At 46.0% G+C, this 18,365-nt stretch overlaps 1 protein-coding gene across 4 annotated transcripts in view; it reads right to left on the bottom strand.

The window, feature by feature from the left end:
* The window catches only part of Celf6 (CUGBP Elav-like family member 6), a 31,297-nt gene that overhangs the window by 5,768 nt on the left and 7,164 nt on the right, over nt 1-18,365 (bottom strand). For all 4 annotated transcript variants that reach the window (XM_076925492.1, XM_076925489.1, XM_076925491.1 and 1 more), the window contains exons 3-6: nt 12,842-12,890; nt 483-611; nt 311-390; nt 33-176 (exon numbers count right to left, since the gene is read on the bottom strand). In XM_076925492.1, the coding sequence (XP_076781607.1) occupies nt 33-176; nt 311-390; nt 483-611; nt 12,842-12,890 (402 nt within the window). The remainder of the gene's footprint in view (nt 1-32; nt 177-310; nt 391-482; nt 612-12,841; nt 12,891-18,365) is intronic.

Here is an 18,365-nt window from a genome sequence, read left to right on the forward strand (position 1 = left end):
CCGACCCCCGCCCACCCTGGCCAGCTACCTACCGCAGTGGTATAGGCGCCACAGGTCCCAAGGGGCAGCGGTGCCGGGTGGAAGGCACCCAGCTGGCCAGCCATTTGCTGCATCCTTCGCAGCGCGCGCTCCCGGTCGGTGTCTGCCAGCTTCACCACCAGGCTAGATGAGGCGCCCTGGGCAGAAGAAGGGCGCGGTGACCTGTACTGACCCCGACTGTGCTGAGAGCCCAGTGCCTTCCCGGCAGGCCCTTATCCTGGGACACTGAGAGCCTGTGGCCTCACCCTTAGCCCAGATCCCCAGCTCTCACCGTCATTGTTCGGCTACCGTGTAGTCCCTGGATGGCAGCTTGAGCTTCCCCTTGACTCCCGAATTTCACAAAGGCACAGCCTGGTGCAGAAGAGAAGGATGGAATGATTCGGCCACAGGAGTCAGAACTAAGAAAAGGTCATTGGGAAATCCCAGGGGGCAGTTCAGGTCACCTTTACTGGTACCATCAGGACTCCGCAGGACAGTGCACTCCTCGATATGGCCGAAGGGCTGGAACAGACGTCTGACATCCTCCTCACCCTGCTGCTTGCCCAGCATCCCCACAAACAGCTTCCGGTCCTCTGGGGACAAAGCCAGGAATGACCTGGGGACCCTAAGTGTTCCTAGACTCCCCAGAGTCGCCTGAGGAGCTTGGGAAGGTGGCTCATCAGTCTGGCTCTAGGAAGACATTTAGGGAGTGAGACGGCCATGGGACCCTAAAGCTGAGTCTCTTTGAGGGGCAGAGTGACCTACAGGCAGATCTTGAGGGAAGAAACTCAGCTGAAATTTCCATCATGAAACCTGGGTCCTGAAGAAGCTCACAGACAGGCATTGCTGCTCTTGTGGGAAGTGATGCAGTCTTGGAAGCTTTGGGGGCTGGGGTGGGGAGCAGAGCCCTATAACATATCGTGTTGTTAAGAGTTGGGCAATGCTACTGGAGACTCAGTATGCTGGAGGGGGAGACGCTTGACCATAGCCTTACTGGTCAGCTTCATGACAATGACCAAATCAATGCCCTTTCTTGCACAAACTAAGGAGAGTGCTGTCAAAGAAAGAAAACAAAACAAACCCAGCATGGAAAACAACTATCCTGGTGTACTGTCTTAGCCTTAGACACTTAGCTCTGGAGTGGCGGGGTCCTTATCAACCCAGCACCAAATCTAATTGAAGAACTACAGAGGAAGTTTACATTTCTGAGCTTCTAACATTAGCATTTTCCCCAAAATTCCTCAAAATCCTGTTGAGCCCCCGAGCCCCTCTCCTGGTCCCCAGATGTAACCCCCTTTCCATCTCCTTGCCTAGCCTCCAGGGCCCTCTCTCAGCCCTGTAACCTGCTCTTTGACGGATTCTTCCGTGTTAAGTTTCTCTTCTGTTGTATACGCTTTGGAAGAACATGTTCTGTCTGTAGACCTAGACGATCAGCTGAGAGCAAGTGATCTGATCGCTCCATGCACCCACATTTCCTGTGGGAGTGACAGAGAAAGGGACGGGATTGTTAACCAAGCCTGTGTTTCATGAGCAGAGTTACAGGGCTTGGATTTGAACTGGGAATTAGCTGTATATCTTTCAAGTCAGACCTCTGCAAGCACTATCTGAAAGCTGGGATTTAGGGGTAGAAACCAGTGGACCTACTGTTAAGATCTGGCTTCTTTCTATTCTAAAGTAAGCTTCTAAACTAGGGACAGGGCTTGTATGATGAGGTGCACACCAGGAAAGAAGGGTTAGTTGGGAATCAGGCTTTAGCTTTTGCCTTTGAGATCCCAGAGCTCGGAAAAGCCCCACTCCTAAACCTCTTTACTACTTCACACTCTTGGAGTAAGAGTTCAGCCCCGAGGTGTTGCTTCCACAGGCATTAGTGGTAGAATTGAGGCCATGGAACAGATCACTGGCTTCCCAACCTCTTTAAAAAGTGGCAAAAGGATTGTGTCAACAAAAATATTAAGATGGTGGCTGGTGTGCTGGCTCAGGGGGTAAAAGCACTCTGCTCCCAAGCCTGATGAACCCACATAGTGAAAGGAGATGACTGACTCTTCGTAAGTTGTCTCTGAACACCACATACACTGCTGCGGCATGTATGCACGCAAACAAGTAAGCACACAAATAAAAATACTAGGGTGAAGGTAAAGATGTAAGAGGAAAGCAGAAATTCTCTGACTAAAGCCAGAAAAGGGAGCTGAAATCTTCCCTGTATGATCCAAGAAAGGCCCTTGAAACCATTAAAAATAGAGGAAGAGTTCCAGATGACTCAAGAAGGCAGGAAAACCACGGAGCTATGCAGTGGCTAGGAGTCAGGAGCATCAAAGATGGGGCTCTACCTTCCAGGAATAGAAGGACTTGGAAGATGGCATCAGTGCAGATCTGAGTCTTGATAAATATGAAGTTAATGGTTACGCCCTAACATTGGAGAACAGGCTTCATGTGGTCAGGGAAATGTCCAACATCAAACATTAAGAAGTCTGTGGTATTGTTCCAAGCTTTGACATTAAAAATATGTGGATGTCTGCAAAGGACCTGGATGTGTCTAGAGAAGATGCTGGGGCCTCCACAGTGCTAAGGGGGCTCACAGTGTTCTAGTTTATAATGGAGCACGTCACTGGTAGCATCTGTGAGATATCATGCTCCTGGACCAGCATCCAGGTAGCCCTATGTGAGAAGAGAGAGAGCACCAGCTAAGATGAATGCCCCAACACAGTAAAGAGGTTTGTATGCATGGTGGCCTTCCAGTTCTTCCTCTAAACGTTGCATTGCCCTTTGCTGCCCATGATGTACATGGGGGACAAAGGTGGCCTTAGTTGAGCTATCACCTCTGATTCCCCCCAACCCCAAACCTGGTCCCAGTAAGAACCTCTTGATTTAGTAATCACCAGAGCATTGAGCTGACAGAACTGGGATGTACAGAATTCATCATTGAAAAGAGCATTCAGTTGGGCAGTGGTGGCACACACCTTTGATCCCAGCACTTGGGAGGCAGAGGCAGGCAGATTTCGGAGTTCAAGACCAGCCTGGTCTACAGAGTGAGTTCCAGGACAGCTAGGGTTACACAGAGAAACCCTGTCTCGAAAAACCAAACCAAAAAAAGGAAAAGAACATTCATTATGAGCTAGGTTTTCTACCTGTTTCCAAGGTATTCCTTGAATTCTGGAACTTTATTTTTGCTACTTTCCAAGGAGTTAGTGTTTCACCGGATAATGAGCAGGGTAACAGTGACCAAGAACTATAGGCAATTCAGAAATGGTGACATTAAAAGGCTTTGTCAAAGACAAGCCTGGGCCCTTAAGCGTAGCACCAGATTGATACCCATGAAGATTGCAAGGCTTACTGATTCCTCTTTGGATAGAAATGATGGTGTTAACAGTCCAGATAAATCAGTTTCCTCTCAATCAAACTCGACCAGTTGGTTTAAAGGAGGATATTATAAGAACGAGGAATAAATGTCAAAGTGGAACTGGGGGTGTAGCTCAATGGTAGAACATGACAAAAAGGTATATCATGACAAAGCCCTGGAGGTCAGTCTCAGTACTTAAAACAATCTCAATAAAAGTATCCACAGAGGCTGGAGAGATCACTAACTGGGTAAGTTCATTGACTGTTCTAGAAGACCCAGGTTTGGTTCCCAGAATCCACATCATGGTTCACAACCATCTGTAACTGCAGTTCCAGGGGGTTTAATATCATTCAAGAAGGAGGAGGAGGAGGAAAGGAGGAGGAGGAGGAGGAGGAGGAGGAGGAGGAGGAGGAGGAGGAGGAGGAGGAGGAGGAGGAGGAGGAGGAGGAGGAGGAAGAGAAGGAGTGTTGAGAGCCGACTTTAAGTAGAAAGCAGCTATCAACGTTGCAGCCATCTGGAGCCATATACCATGATGAGAGACTTGTTTTTCAAAAGCCTATAGCAGCTAAAGCACACTCTGATAAATATCTTGTTTATCCCACATAGCTTGTTTTGCTGTTTAGTGACCCCAGCTGCATGGTGCATGTGGTAAAGTGTTTTCACCTGTGTTCCCCTGCTTGTGTATATAAATACCTAGGATTTCCTTGTCGTGGCGTGGTGTAGTGGTGGTGTAGTAGTAGTAGGAGTTGTGTGTGTGTTGGAGACAGTAAAGGAGACTTGACTACAGATCCTCTGGTTTGTTTCCATTCTTCGCCTCTCTCCCCCTTCTTCCCCCCCACTCTCTCTCTCTTGCTAGACCCCAACCTGCAGAACAGAGCGGGCCGCAACAGTTTGGCCACCCAACGTGGGGCAGCTCGGGCGTTACAAAGGAGGAGAAGAAGGAGAAGGAGAAGGAGAAGGAGAAGGAGAAGGAGAAGGAGAAGGAGCACATGCCCTTAATGGCTGTGTCATTTTTTGACAATTCATTATTAACTCCATTTGCCATGCTCTGTAACAACACACTAAACTGTGTTCCTTTGCTTAACAGAAACCTTGAGCCTTTGGCTAACATCTCCTCTTTCTCCATTCCCTTCTCCCATCAGCCACCGTTAGGCACCATTCTACCCAATTCTGTGAGTTCCTTTTTAGATTTTACACAAGTGGGATCATGTGGCATTTGTCCCCTGGGAAAGCAGGTTCCTAAGGACATGTCTGCATCCTCAGTTACAAAGCTATTAATCACTATGGCCAAAAGATGAAAGTAACTGACACACCCATCAGCAGATCAATGGATAAATCAGATGCAGCACTCATACCAGTGGGCTGCTGCTACTCAGCCTTAAAAAGGAGAAGAGTCTGACTTATCCCGGCTTGAGGGAGATAGTCACCAAAGTACAGGGGCTATTTTCGCTCACATGAGTTAAATCTGGAATAGCCTGACTCTTAGAAAAGGAGAAGAGTTTGCTGGAGGCTACAAAGACAAGGAGGAATTTAATGGTTTCCATCTCACGGATGGGTTTTGTGTGTGTACATGAACATTCTGTGTATGTGTTATGGGGAGTGCATGTGCACGTGTGTGTGAGTGGATGTGGAAGCCAGAGGTGGACACTGGGTCTCTGCCTCAATCACTTTGATTTTTTTTTTTTTTTTTTTTTTTATTGACACAAGGTCTATCACTGAACCTGCTGCTCACTAGGCTATCTGGCCAGCAAGATCTAGCAATCTTCCTATTTCTAGCTTCCCAGTACTGGGATCACATATAGGCACGCAGGCTTTTACAAAGGGGCTGGGATGGAACTGAGGTTGTCAAGTTTGCACGCAAATACTTTCTGAGTCCTCCTCCCAGGCTGTTTACGTTTCGAAGATTCTTGGGATTAGTTGTACAAACATGTGAATATACTTAGCACTAGTAAGTATAATGGTTAAGATTTTAAAATTGCCGGGCAGTGGTGGCCCACTTAATCCCAGCACTTGGGAGGCAGAGGCAGGCGGATTTCTGAGTTCGAGGCCAGCCTGGTCTACAGAGTGAGTTCCAGGACAGCCAGGACTACACAGAGAAACTCTGTCTCGAAAAAACCAAAAAAAAAAAAAAAAAAAAAAAAATTTAAATCATTATTTTATGAGTATAGGTGTTTTGCTTCCGTGTGTATGTGTGTACCATGTGTTCTTGGTGCTCTCAGAGGTCAGAAGAGGGCATCTGGTCATCCAGAACTGGAGTTACAGGTGATTGTAAACTGCTTTGTGGATACTCAGAATCGAACCCAGGACTCTTAACTACTGATCTATCTTTCAGAACCCTAGTCTTTACATTTTACCATTAAAACATTAAAAAAAAAAAAAAAAAAAAAAAGCTTTAAGGAGGATGGCAACAAAGGGACTTAGAGCAAGAAATAGAAAAGAGACTCCACTGCCCCTTCATTGTGATGCAAGAGACCCAGGGCTGGGGGGTAAGAATGGTGAATGCATCTGGGTACATGCCTTTCAACCCAACACTTGGGAGGCAGAGGCAAGTGGATTTCTGAATTTGAGGCTAGTTTGGTTTTACAGAGCAAGTTCCAGGACAACCAGGCCTACACAGAGAAATCCTGTCCTGAAAAAAAAAAAAAAGGGAGGGGGGTCTAAAGAGAGAAGACAACCTCAGGGTGCATTTATCTTTGTGGCTTGCACCCCTGTGTCTGAAAGCATCAGGTTCCACTGCAGCCAGAGAGAACCTTACATCATTGAATTAGCATGGCCTACACCCAGCCAAGATGCAGAAAAGCAGTTTGAATTACCTTCAGAGGCAAAACACACTGCAGAAAGCAAAGAGTTAATTTGAGGTGTATATGTGTGTGGGAGGGGTGTTTTTAAGAAGTCTAAGGACCAAAGATAGAAATGACTATCAACTGGTATTACAACAGCTGTTCCTAATGTATGTGTCTGATTTACAACATTAATACGCAGCTGGCTGTGGTGGTACAGGAACTTACTCCCAGGACTAGAAAGGCAGAGGCAGGTGGTTCTCTGAGTCTGAGGCCAGTCTGATCTACAGAATGAGTTCCTGGACAGCCAAGGCTATACAGTGAAATTCTTTCTTTAAGAAGAAATAAACAAAACAAATCAAGAGTTCTTTCTGCGATTCCTGAGGACTGGCATTGGTTCTCAGCACACAAACTAAGCAGCTCACAACCCCCATAAGTCTAGCTCCAGGGCCCCTGATCCCTTCTGCTGGCCTCTGGGGTCACCAACATATTTGGCATACACTAACACACACACACACACACACACACACACACACACACACACACTAAATTTTTTTTAAAAACTTAAGAAGAATGTGTAGGGCTCTTTGACCTCGGCAGCAGAAGCAGGATGAGGAATGGAGCACCGCCCTTTGAAAGCACCCCAGTAAGATGTGTCGTGCGCTGCCACTGCGGCTCTAAGGTCTATCACTTTCAGAAGTTGAACTGTGGCAAATGTGGCTACCCTGCGGAGCAGAAAAGAAAGTGTAACTGAAGTGCCAAGGCTAAGAGATAAAACACTACTGGGCAGGTAAAGATTGTTTATTGATGACTAAGACTGGGATTCTGTGAAAGAACAACACCTAATCTCAAGAGGGCAGCAGTTACAACATCCAGTTCATCTCAAGGATTTCAGTCAGTCACAAAATATATGTTCTGGTTTCAAAGAAGGAAGAGGAGGGGGGAGGGGAGGATGAGGAAGAAGAAGAAGACAAGAGGAGGAGGCAGAAAAGAGAAACTGGGGTCAGGGAGACCAAATAAATTGGAAGTCTAGAAAGCATTTGGTCAGATAGTAACATATATTTATTACTTAAAATCCACTCTTATAGCTAAGCAAACCCTTGTAAATGTGGGCAGCAATTATCTCACAGCTGTGGAATGATAATAATTAACAATGATGATGTGAAAGCAGATAACTGGCTTCTAAGTTAAACCAGATTTTAAAATGTAAAAACAAGCAAACAAAAACAGATGACTTAAAGCATATTTAAAAATCCTTAAGAAAACACTTTGAATTTAAACATTAATATTTTAGTCTTATATACATATACACTCATATACATAAATGTTTATGAATGTAATAGCAATTAATGGAAAAAGAGGCCATGAATTTGAAAGAGAAAGAGGAGAAGTATATGGAACCATCTGGAGGGCAAAAAAGGAGGGGAAAATGGTGTAATTATATTATAACCTCAAAAAAAAAAAAAAAAAGAAAAGAAATACTTTTCTTTAAACTAAGGAGCTGGGAAGATGGCTCAGTGGTTAAGAGCACTGGGTGCTCTTTTAGAGGACCCAGTTTCATTCCCAGCATCCACTTAGAGGCTCACAACCATCTGTCACTCCAGTTTGAGGGGATTCAACACACTTTTCTGGCCTCTGCAGAAACTCCACACTCATGAAGAATGTGACAAGTGGGCACACACATAAATAATTAAAAAAATTAAACCAGGGTGTTGTAGTGAACACCTGTAATTCTAGCACTCTGAGCCCGAAGCAGGAAGACTACAAGTTCAAGCTTTGAATTAATTAATTACTTAATTAAAAAGTAGAAAGAGTATATTGATTGGGTGTATTGATTACTTAATCTATTTCTGTACCTTAGGCATCTTGGACATGTAAAGATTTGTGTAACAACAACAACAACAAAAAACCCACAGCCGAGTTGGTAAGTAGAGCAATCACCATTGTGGTTTATTAATTTACTGACTATATTATAAAATTGAAAAGGAAGGAAATACAAATTTAGTGGTTTACTGATTTTGAAGATCTCATCACAATTAAAACTTATTTTCCAATAAGACTATACTTACAATTTAACTTATTATTAGTGTGTCCAAAGTAGAGATAATATAAATAAGAAAAGTTCATAGTGGTCCCCATGCTGAATGAGAAATAATGCCTATTTATGTAGTTATCATTATCCGATCGACCTAGGATCCTTACCTCTAATTCTAGATAATTTGAAGGTATTTTTTTTTTCATTCTGAAATACGTAAATCTTGGGATCTTTTCTCAGTAATCTTTTCACCTTATTTATTGAGCTAGGGTCTTACTGTATTGCTCAAGGGTCCTCTTGCCTCAGTCTCCCAAGTGTTGGGGACTAGTCACATGAACCACAGCATCTGGTTTTTGAAAGCATTTTAATGCTCGCTTTAAAATAAATCCAAACGCTGGAGGAAAAGTTTTTGATGCCATGTATGATCAATACAGAAATAAATATTATTCATGTGATAGGAGTTGGCCCTCATTCTAGGAAATTTTTCTTTAATAGTATATCGTTTGGTGTATCTCTCTCTCTCTCTCTCTCTCACATGCACACACACACACACACACACACACACACACACACACAGAGGGGGCTGGGGGAGAGAAAGATGAAATCTTCAGTGTTACCAATAACATCTAAAAGGACATTAGTGTGTACATTGGTTATTACTACCACAAACTTCAGGTTTATTGATTAAAAACATTCATTACATTGACCTCAAAATTCAAAATCAGAACACTAACTATTTTTGTAAAAAGGCTCACATGTGCAGGATAGAATATTTCTGTATGGATGATAGGGTAACTGCAGTTCAGGTACCAAAGAAGACAACCCAATGGGTTTATCTGGGCTTTCACAGTTCACTTAACAAAAGGCTGAAGTAGTTTCCATTCCAGTAATTTAGATGTAAATGTTGTAATAAGTTGTAGGGTTACTTTCCCAGGCTCCTGAAATTACTTTCTGGCCTCTATTTTATGAAAACAAAAACAAAACCAACCAACCAAACAAACAAACAAAACGTATGATTTTTTCCAGAAGAAAAATGGGAGACTTTTATGTTACATTTGCTTTGATATATATATATATTTTTAGATTTATTTATTTCATATATGTGAGAACACTGTTGCTGTCTTCAGACACACCAGAAGAGGACATCAGATCCCATTACAGATGGTTGTGAGCCACCATGTGGTTGCTGGGAATTGAACTCAGGACCTCTGGAAGAGCAGTCAGTGCTCTTAACCACTGAGCCATCTCTCCAGCGCCATGCTTTGGTATCTTTTACATGTTCGGTTTTGTTATTTATTTGTGTGTGTGTGTGGGGGGGGTGCTCACATGCTATGTCATGGATGTGGTGCTAAGAGGACAATTTGTGAAAGCCAGTTGCCTTTATTTCCACCATGTAGTTCCTTGAGAATGACCTCAGGAAATCAGGCTTAGCAACAAGGGCCTTTACTTGTTGAATTATCTCACCTGTACCTCTTTCTTTCTTTTCTTTCTTTCTTTCTTTCTTTTCTTTCTTTCTAAGAAAAAAATGTTTGGTTTTTGTTTTTGAAACAGGAACTCACATCATAGCCCAAGCTGCCCTGATACTTACTATGTAGCCCATGGTGGTCTTAAACCCATGGTAATTCTCTGGGTTTAGTCTCCCAAATTCTGAGAGTACAGGTATCAGTAACCTTGATATGTTTTTATAGACACAAGTGTCCTTTTCAGACACAGAAACTATTAGTAATCAGATGTAAGCTAAAGGCTTCAACTCAAGCAAGAATAAAAATATGTAGGCTCACCAACATAGAATACAGGAATAGGTCTGACCAGGTTCGTAGAATATTTGAGGTCACTAAAATAAGACTTTAATGGGACAGACTGTCTTTTCTGTTGGTGTCATTTATTACATTTCAGAGCTAAGGAATCCAAAATCATCTTTTAAAAATGGAGCTTTTCACCGGGCAGTGATGGCACATGCCTTTAATCCCAGCACTTGGGAGGCAGAGGCAGGCGGATCTCTGAGTTCGAGGCCAGCCTGGTCTACAGAGTGAGTTCCAGGACAGCCAGGGCTACACAGAGAAACCCTGTCTTGAACACCCCCCCCCCCCCAAAAAAAAAGAAGCTTCTTAGCTAGGCGTGGTGGTAATGAATGCCTTTAATGCCAGTGCTCGGGAGGCAGAAGCAGGTGGATCAAGTGAGTTCAAGGCCAGCCAAAGCTACACAGTGAGACCTTGTGTCGAAAACAAACAACAAACAAACAAACAAACAAATCAGCTTCTCCCATGCTAGACAAGTGTCAACATTCTGCAAACTCTAGAAGTATGCGGGGGCTGAAAAGATGGCTCAGTGGTAAAGGATGTACTGCTTTATCAGAGGCCCAGAAGGCAGACTCCACCACCCAGACTGGGCAGCTCACCAACACCTGTAACTCCAGCTCCAGAGGATCCAGTGCCCACTTCTGGCCCCCGCAGGCATCCATACATATGCACACTTACACACACAGACACACATATGCAAGATTTCTCTCATCTAGAAGAGATATGTGATCTCCCAGAAGAAGAGCAACACATGTTGATGAGTCACAAATTCCAGAACACACACATCAGTCAGGAAAACGCTTATAAACGGCAAAGGCCCAACTGCTTTGCTAGATTTACTACTCTCACTGCTCTCCAGAATACGGCGGCACTGAGAAATACAGCCGTGCAAGGATTATTCAAGGAAATGTTCAGAATGAATAGTACTGGAAAGTCATCACTTGTCAAGAAAAATCTGTGTAACATAAAACCTCAGAAGCAATAAACCCAGCTGTTAGGACGATTTCTGTTTGTTCTGCCCCTGGACTACTCTAAACGTGAGCAGGTGGACAGGCAAGGTGCTTCAGGTATAGAACTTGTCAGTGATGTGACGCCTGCAGAATTTGTACAAAAAAGGGAGGAAGAAGTCGCTAATACTCATGCTGGTACCAATGTGGCCAAGTAGAAATGTTACTGCACAGAGGTCTCCTCCGAGAACCCACCTGCTGAGCTCTCATGGGATATGCAGGACTGTGTGCAGTGTCTCGGGACATGGGCCAATCCCTGAATAAGATTCCAGGCTGTATCATATCCTCCTGAGCTCTGGGGCCTTTGAACATGCCATTCCCTCTGCCTACGGTGTATGCTGCCTCTCTCTTCCTTTCTCTGCCTGGCTCATTTGGACGTCCCTGCATAGGTTAGTACCTCTTACTTGTGCCCCCACAGTGCCATCCTAGACTTTTCCTTCAGAAACACCATTCATGCAGAACAATGGCCCCTTGTTTCTTTTCCCACCTGTTCTCTTGTAACCTGGGGGGTAGGGGAGCGTCCATGGGACCAGGTCTGCCAGGTCTGCCAGGCAGTGGTATCCCTAATGTAGAGGAACTTAGAACATATTGCTTGGGTGGCTGAATGAACTACAGCTTGTTCTGTTTGCTTCTCAGCTCACTCACATGCTCATAGGTGACTTATTTGTGGGATGGGCTCATGTATATGGTCTGAGTAGGGTTTAGAATATGGCCAACAGTGGCCTTGAAGCCTGACAGAGCTTCCTAAGGAGCAGTGATTTTTGAACACGTTTTGTATGCAGCTGGACCATCAGAAAAGCCTGTCTGGAAAGACTGAGATGAAAAAAGAGGACATGTGTGGGAAGAGAAAAGAAACTTAGAAATATTTCTCCAAGGCAACAAGGGGCTGATAATGTCTTGACCTGAGATCACGAATCAAAGACAAAGGTCTAAGAATCTAAAAGGAGGACAGAATATTTATTGAGACCAAACAGAACCCGGATGCCACCAAAGCTCCCAGTGATTGTAGGCAGGAAGTCAAGAGAGGATGCGAAGGAACTGGTAAGGTGTCAATAAACGTCTCTATCCATGGAGCTCTATTCTCTCCTAAATGAGTTTGAGATAGACTCTTTCTCATAACAAAGCAATCTTGTTATCTTGGGTAAGATAGACAGGGAACGAGCCTATTTTATCAGAGGGGGAGGAGCGGTTACAGACATCACCGGGGATGTAGGCAGATACCCTGGGATGATCTAAGATCCAAAGGCAAGAAAGACACCAAGAACTGATTCAAGAAGTCAGTGTGGCCTATCTAGCAGGGAAGCTAGCCGGGACACAGCTGTTTGTTAGAAAGCTTCACACCACTCTAGTTCCTAAGAAGCAGCGGTCTCACTACCCCAGGAAACAGCAGCTAAGAGTGTTTTAAAGATGTCTGTGATCCCTAGCACACAGCTAAGTTCCTTACAATACACGTCATACCAGCCTCATGTCCTGTGGTGATTAATCAGGCTATTATGGGAAAGGTCCCCTTCTGTGGACCCAGAGGAATCTAGAAAGGGGGAATAATCCCAGCTTGCTTCTTTATGCACCTGTAGATCCCACCTAGCAAGGCAGCAATGACAGTTCTCCAGGAGGAAGGCAGCAGGAGTTCCCTTCCTCTGCTTCTGCCCTTCCCTTTCTGTCTCTTCTGGTCTGCGTCCCCCACAACCCTCTCCTTTCTCAGTCTGAATTGGAATGGCTGGGCTCTTTCTTGAGTTGTATAATTCCAGACCTCACTGACTTAGGATGGTCTAGTCATAAGCCCCGGCTGAGGACTAACTCCAGAAATGGGCCCACCCGTCCTCTACACAGGCACCGCTCTGAGGTTTGTCAGACAGGGAAGTTACCTCCTCGGCCCTCACTGGCAGCCGGCTTCACTTGGATCGGACGATTCATCTGAAAGACACGGGACCAACACACCCATTTAGCATGACCTGCTGACCCAAGGCCTCATTCTTTCTTCCCACTGAGCTTCTCGGACTCTGTGCCCCAGTGCCTTTTGTGCTCTGTACCCTCCATTCCCACTGGGATTATAGAGTCTCTCCAAGATTCCTTCCTTAAACCCAGGTATTTAGAAAGTTCTGGAATCTGAAGAGCTGGGTGGCAGGAGGCTCAGGAGCAAACAGGGTAGACACAGTGGTCAAAGACATTCTTTTGTCTTAGACTCTGGGTGACTCCACGCGGCGCCTGTTTCTCAGGCTCCTGGACTCACATAAAGGCTTTGAGTGAGAGGAACTGGGTGGGAGAGTGTAATTCTATAGCACATTTGTGGTTATGTCTAAAACTGAGAATATAGCTGTGTGTTATTTAGATTAAACAGTCTGGGACGCAGACTTAGTGCTATATCCCCTAACTCTGCCATTTCCTGGTTGTATGATTTTTTAAGTATGCCACCGTCTCTCAGATTCACTTTACTAATCAGGGAAGACATCTCCCACTGCTTGTGGCCTGAGTCTCTGCGCTCCCCCTTCCATCCCTCCTGGCGCCCCTTTCCCTGACAGCGCTAGGGTTCTCTAGGCGCCATCTTCTTCCTGCTCATCTCTCTCTTCCAATTTTTCTTGGACTGCCTCGCCCACACCCACAGCCTCAGCCTCAGCAGCTATCCAGGGATGACTCAGACCTCTGCGTCTCCAGCCCATATTCCCCCCTGAGCCTCAGACCTGTGTTTCCAGCTGCTCGACAGGGCGTCGTGGTTTGAAGGGCCCGCTGGCACTTCTCACTCGACACAGCAGAACCCGAGCTCATCTTCTCACCCAAACTCAACCCTCCATCACTCAAGTTATAAGTCTAGAAAGCAACTTAACTTTTCCCTCCAACCCTTCCCTCCTCCGGCCAGCTTCACCTTTTAATGCAAGGGTCCCCTGACCAGACATGGTTAGAAATCACCTGAGAACCATATTAGATTCTTAAAGTGGGGGGGGGCTATATAAACCTGAAAAAGCTCCTAGGTGATTTAATATATACCCCACCTCCCCACCCCCAACCACCCTAAGTGAATTCATGATTGAATCCCCATCTCACCTTCCTTTCTCATAGGTGTTGTGGGGAATCACATGAGGTAATAGGGGTGCAGAAGGTCTTAGTAAACTGCCAAGAGCTGGGTGCGTGGGATGTGAGGGAGTGATGTTGGGGGCAGACAGCTGAGTGCCGGGAGGAAGGGACAGCGGCCTTCCTGTTCCTGGAGGAAGGGGTAACTGATGCCCATCTGGCCTGAAAAGGTGATGATCTGACCCCCTCCCCTCAGGAAACGTACTGCTTCTGCACCAATCAGGGGCCACTCCATCCCTTCCAATGTGCTCGTTGCCGAGACAACAGGCAGCTTCCTGTTACCATAGCCACAAGTGCTACCCAGTAACCATGGTAACACCCTGGCAGTCACAGCTGAGCAATTTCTTTGGATCAAATTTTGGGGTGGGAGGGGTGAGGAAGACTCATTTAAGAAAAAAAAAAAAGAAAAGAAAAGAAAGGAAAACAGTCCAAGCCTGAACCATTGTAATCCTCCCTCCCTCCCAAGGCTCTGACACACCCACCCTCTGGTAGTGGAGCACCTGCAGTGTACCAGGCTGTGGGTGGGGGCCGAGACACCGACAGGACTCAGGTTGTAGTCTAGAGGGGATGACAGATCAATCCAAGCAGATCAGGGCGAGCTGGACAGGTCTGGACTGGCCTGGACCAGGGACCAGGAGGACAGGACCAGTCCCTAGGCATGGCCACCTGTGAGTGTGGAGGAGAAACCAAGAGACAGAGCTATGGAGAGCAGAGACATGAGAGAGATGAAGAAACACAGCAAGACAGAAATTATGGGAGAAAGTAAGAGACAGACCTAGAAAAGGGCAAAGAAAGAGAATTACTGGTGAGAATGGGTAGGAAAGGAAGGGATAGAAAGGAGGTTGGGGGAGGAAGGAAAGCCTGGTAGGAGGAAGGAGATGGGCAGAAGCCCGGGCTGGGGGGGGGGGTCACTGAGAGTGAGCAAAACCATCATTATTTTATTAGTTCTTAAATAGAACCTGAGAATTTTTCTCTGGAGCCTAGAGTGACGAGCGCATGTGACACCAACGGTTTCCATGGTAGCTCCTGGCTGGGTTTCCTGGGAGATGGTACTCATTGGTGCTCTGGGGAGATGCTCCTTTTCCTCCTCCCAACCACCTGACCTTTTGATGGAGAGTGTATATTAGATGATACATATGAAATTCTACGTGAGCTCACCAGTGTCCAGTCCTCAGGGGCTCAAGGACTATGCCTTCTGCCAGTCAGGCATGCTGCCAATATCTTTTGAGCTCTGTGGTGAGCCTCGGTGATGCTTAGATGGAGACTCCCTTCATAGGCTCACAGAAAAGATAACGCCCCCCCATTTCTGAGAGCCCATCCGGTGCCAAGCCTTCCCCTGGGACTTTTTATACATATATGAAGACATATACATATGTCTTCAAATCCCTCTAACCATTCCAGAAGGTAGTACCGCTGTCCCCATGTTGCGGATGAAAAAACTGAGGCCCAGGGAGAGAAACGTATTTGTCTAGGACAGCAAGAGAGAGAGAATGAGAGCAAATGAGAGAAGCTCATTTGGTGGGTACTCTGGGGTTCACTCCAGGTCTGCCTAATGGTAATGTTCGTGATCTTTGCATCCTACTGGGCAACTCCATGGTTATTTATTTATTTATTTATTTATTTATTTGCTTTTAAGATAGAGGTTCACTATGTAGACTGTCCTTAGAACTTGCTAATAGCCTAAGCTAGCCTCTTAGCCTACTGACTGCTGGGAGATTTTATATATATATATAAATACACTGTGTGCTTGTCTATGTGTATGTAGGGGTGTGTGGGGGTGGGGGTGTGAAGGTCAGAGTTGATTTATTTGTATTTTGTGTGTATAGGTGTTTTGTCTACATATATGTGTGTGTTTACAGAGACTAGAAGAGGGTACCAGGTCTCTTGGAACTGTTGTCACAGATGGTTGTAAACTTCCATGTTGGTTCCGGGAATTGAATCCGGGTACTCTGGAAGAGCAGCAGTGCTCTTTCCCAAGCTCTCCCTCTATGTTTTTTTTTTTTTTTTTTTTCAGATCCCATCTCTTACTGAACCTGGAGTTCTCTGATTCAACTAGAATGGCTGCCCAGCAAGCCAAGGAATTTCCTGCCACCATGGGATTACAGGAATGGATCATTGGTGTTGGCTTTGTAAGTGGCTTCTCGAGGATCAGACTCAAGTTTTCATGTTTGCACAGCAAGTAGCTTACTGGCTGAACCTCTTTCCGACACTTAACTCCCTTCTTAAGGCATGAATGCAAATGAGACACTGAGGTACCAAGGCCGAATGGACCAGGCAAGGTGAGGAGCTGTGAGTGAGGCTGGCAGCAGCTGGAGAGGCTGACACAGGAAACAATCTATTGAGATACTGTTTGACCTGGGCCTTGTGGGTCAGAGTGGGTAGAATTAGTAGGAGAGGCAAGGCTGGCAGCTGAAAGACGCCTAGAGTAGAGACAGAGAGCATCGTATCTGAGAAAGCCAGGGCTCTAGCTCCTGAAGGACATGATGCTTGTGATGCCAGTTACATGCTAGTTACATCCATGGCAGCTTCTCGAAGGTCTTTGAGTCTCAGAATCTCCACTCACAAGAGGGGAAACCACAATCCTGTACTTCGGGTTACAGTGGAAATTTTAACAGCCAGGTCGTAGTAGGTACACCAGATATGCCAGGTGTCTTTCATCTTTTTGTGTGCCTCTTGTGTCTTTTTGGCTTTTAAAATTTTTTTGTTTTGTTTTCTTTTCATTTTGTCTTGGTGAAAGGGGGTGAAACTGAAAAGTAGGAAGGGGCCAGATCAGGGCAGGCTGTAAAATGCATGTCAAGGATTTTTGACTTGGATATATTTCAAATGCTAGGAGGATCCAGAGAGGAACTTTAAAAGGAGGAGAGGGGGTGGCCCTGTCTGTTTTGTCTTCAAAACCATCTCATGAGTTGTCATGGTGCAGAGAGAGAATTGGGGTGAGAAGAGGCAGGGAGGTCAGTGCAGGTGGAAGGTGGGAGAGACTTGGACCATTGTAGACGGAAATGGACAGACCCAAAAGATGTCCAGGACAAATGAATTAGCTACAGTTCTGTTGAGGGTGAGACCTAGGGGAAAAGAGGACATGTGGGCTGACTCTCAGGTTTCTGGCTCAGGGACTGGAGAGTCCTGCTTCCCAGGCTCTGAGCCTCAGCCCTACAAGGCAGGGATGACAGGGAACATCTGAGGTTTAGGTATGCTACTAATGTCTGGAAATTGCCGCTCATGAGAGCTACTGGGCAACCCTGCTTGTTTTAGTCCTGCTGTGAGAAGGGGAAAGAGCTGGGGTGCACGTAGGGAAAGGGGGCACCGACTCCTCAACCACAAACTTGCCATGGGAATTCAGGTGAGCCTTCGCCTTGGCTGAGCACGTGCTCCCTGAGGAGTTTTTCCAAGCTCGTGTCTGTCAGAGCCATGAAGGGGAAATCAGCCTTGGAAACATGGGAGAGAAAAGAACACCCTACTCCTCCAGGAAGTGGGGGGGGGGAAGAGTGGGGGGGGAGTTCAGAGGCAACAGACCTGGACAGGGCCCCGTTCTGTTGTCCAGGTAAGCACAAAGGAAGCAAGATCTAGCCCACTTCTCTGATAGACTATGAAACACCATTCTTAGGGCTATTTGTTGCCCTGTGCTGATTCTATCCTTCACCCAGCATCCCCTCTCCCTAGGAAGGGGGTTTATCAGCATTCCTCATCAGTGTGACCATTGCTGAGGGCCACCGGGACAAACGTCAGCACCATTATCTTCAGCATCTGGGTTCTGCCACACCTCTAACCCAGCTTGCTCTCAGATGCCATGAGCCCCTAGAATCCATATGCATGTCATAAGCCCATCCCTTCCCTCTCCACGGCTCCACTACCCCAGCTCTAGGGTAGCATGCTCCACCATTCACCTACACAGAAGGGACGTTCTCCTATCTCGGCTCCACCCTTGCTCCCTCTTCAGCTCAGTCTTCACACTGTAGCCTGAGTAATCTTTAAGACTTCATCCCTAACTCTTCTTAAATCCACCCACAAGTGACTGTCAGAACTTGTGTGACCTGTCTCCTCTGCTCCCAACATACACAGTGCTTTCCACTCACAGACAGCCACAGCCATCTTGGCTGGGGGACATCTTCCTGTCTCTTGTCACATTATCCTCGGAATTTCTGAAGTGGTCTTCGGTCTTTGGTTTCCAGACACTCGGATATGAAGAAAGCGTATGATGGTATCTTTTCTGAAAACCCCCTCCTTTCTCCTCACTCCTGAGGGGGTGTGCATGCTTAGGTGTAACTCCAGTATGGTGCAATGAGTTACTTATGGGCTGGAAGCTTCTTGAGGGCATCACTTGGT

Source organism: Arvicanthis niloticus, chromosome 26, assembly GCF_011762505.2.
Source record: "Arvicanthis niloticus isolate mArvNil1 chromosome 26, mArvNil1.pat.X, whole genome shotgun sequence".
NCBI classification, from domain to species: domain Eukaryota; kingdom Metazoa; phylum Chordata; class Mammalia; order Rodentia; family Muridae; genus Arvicanthis; species Arvicanthis niloticus.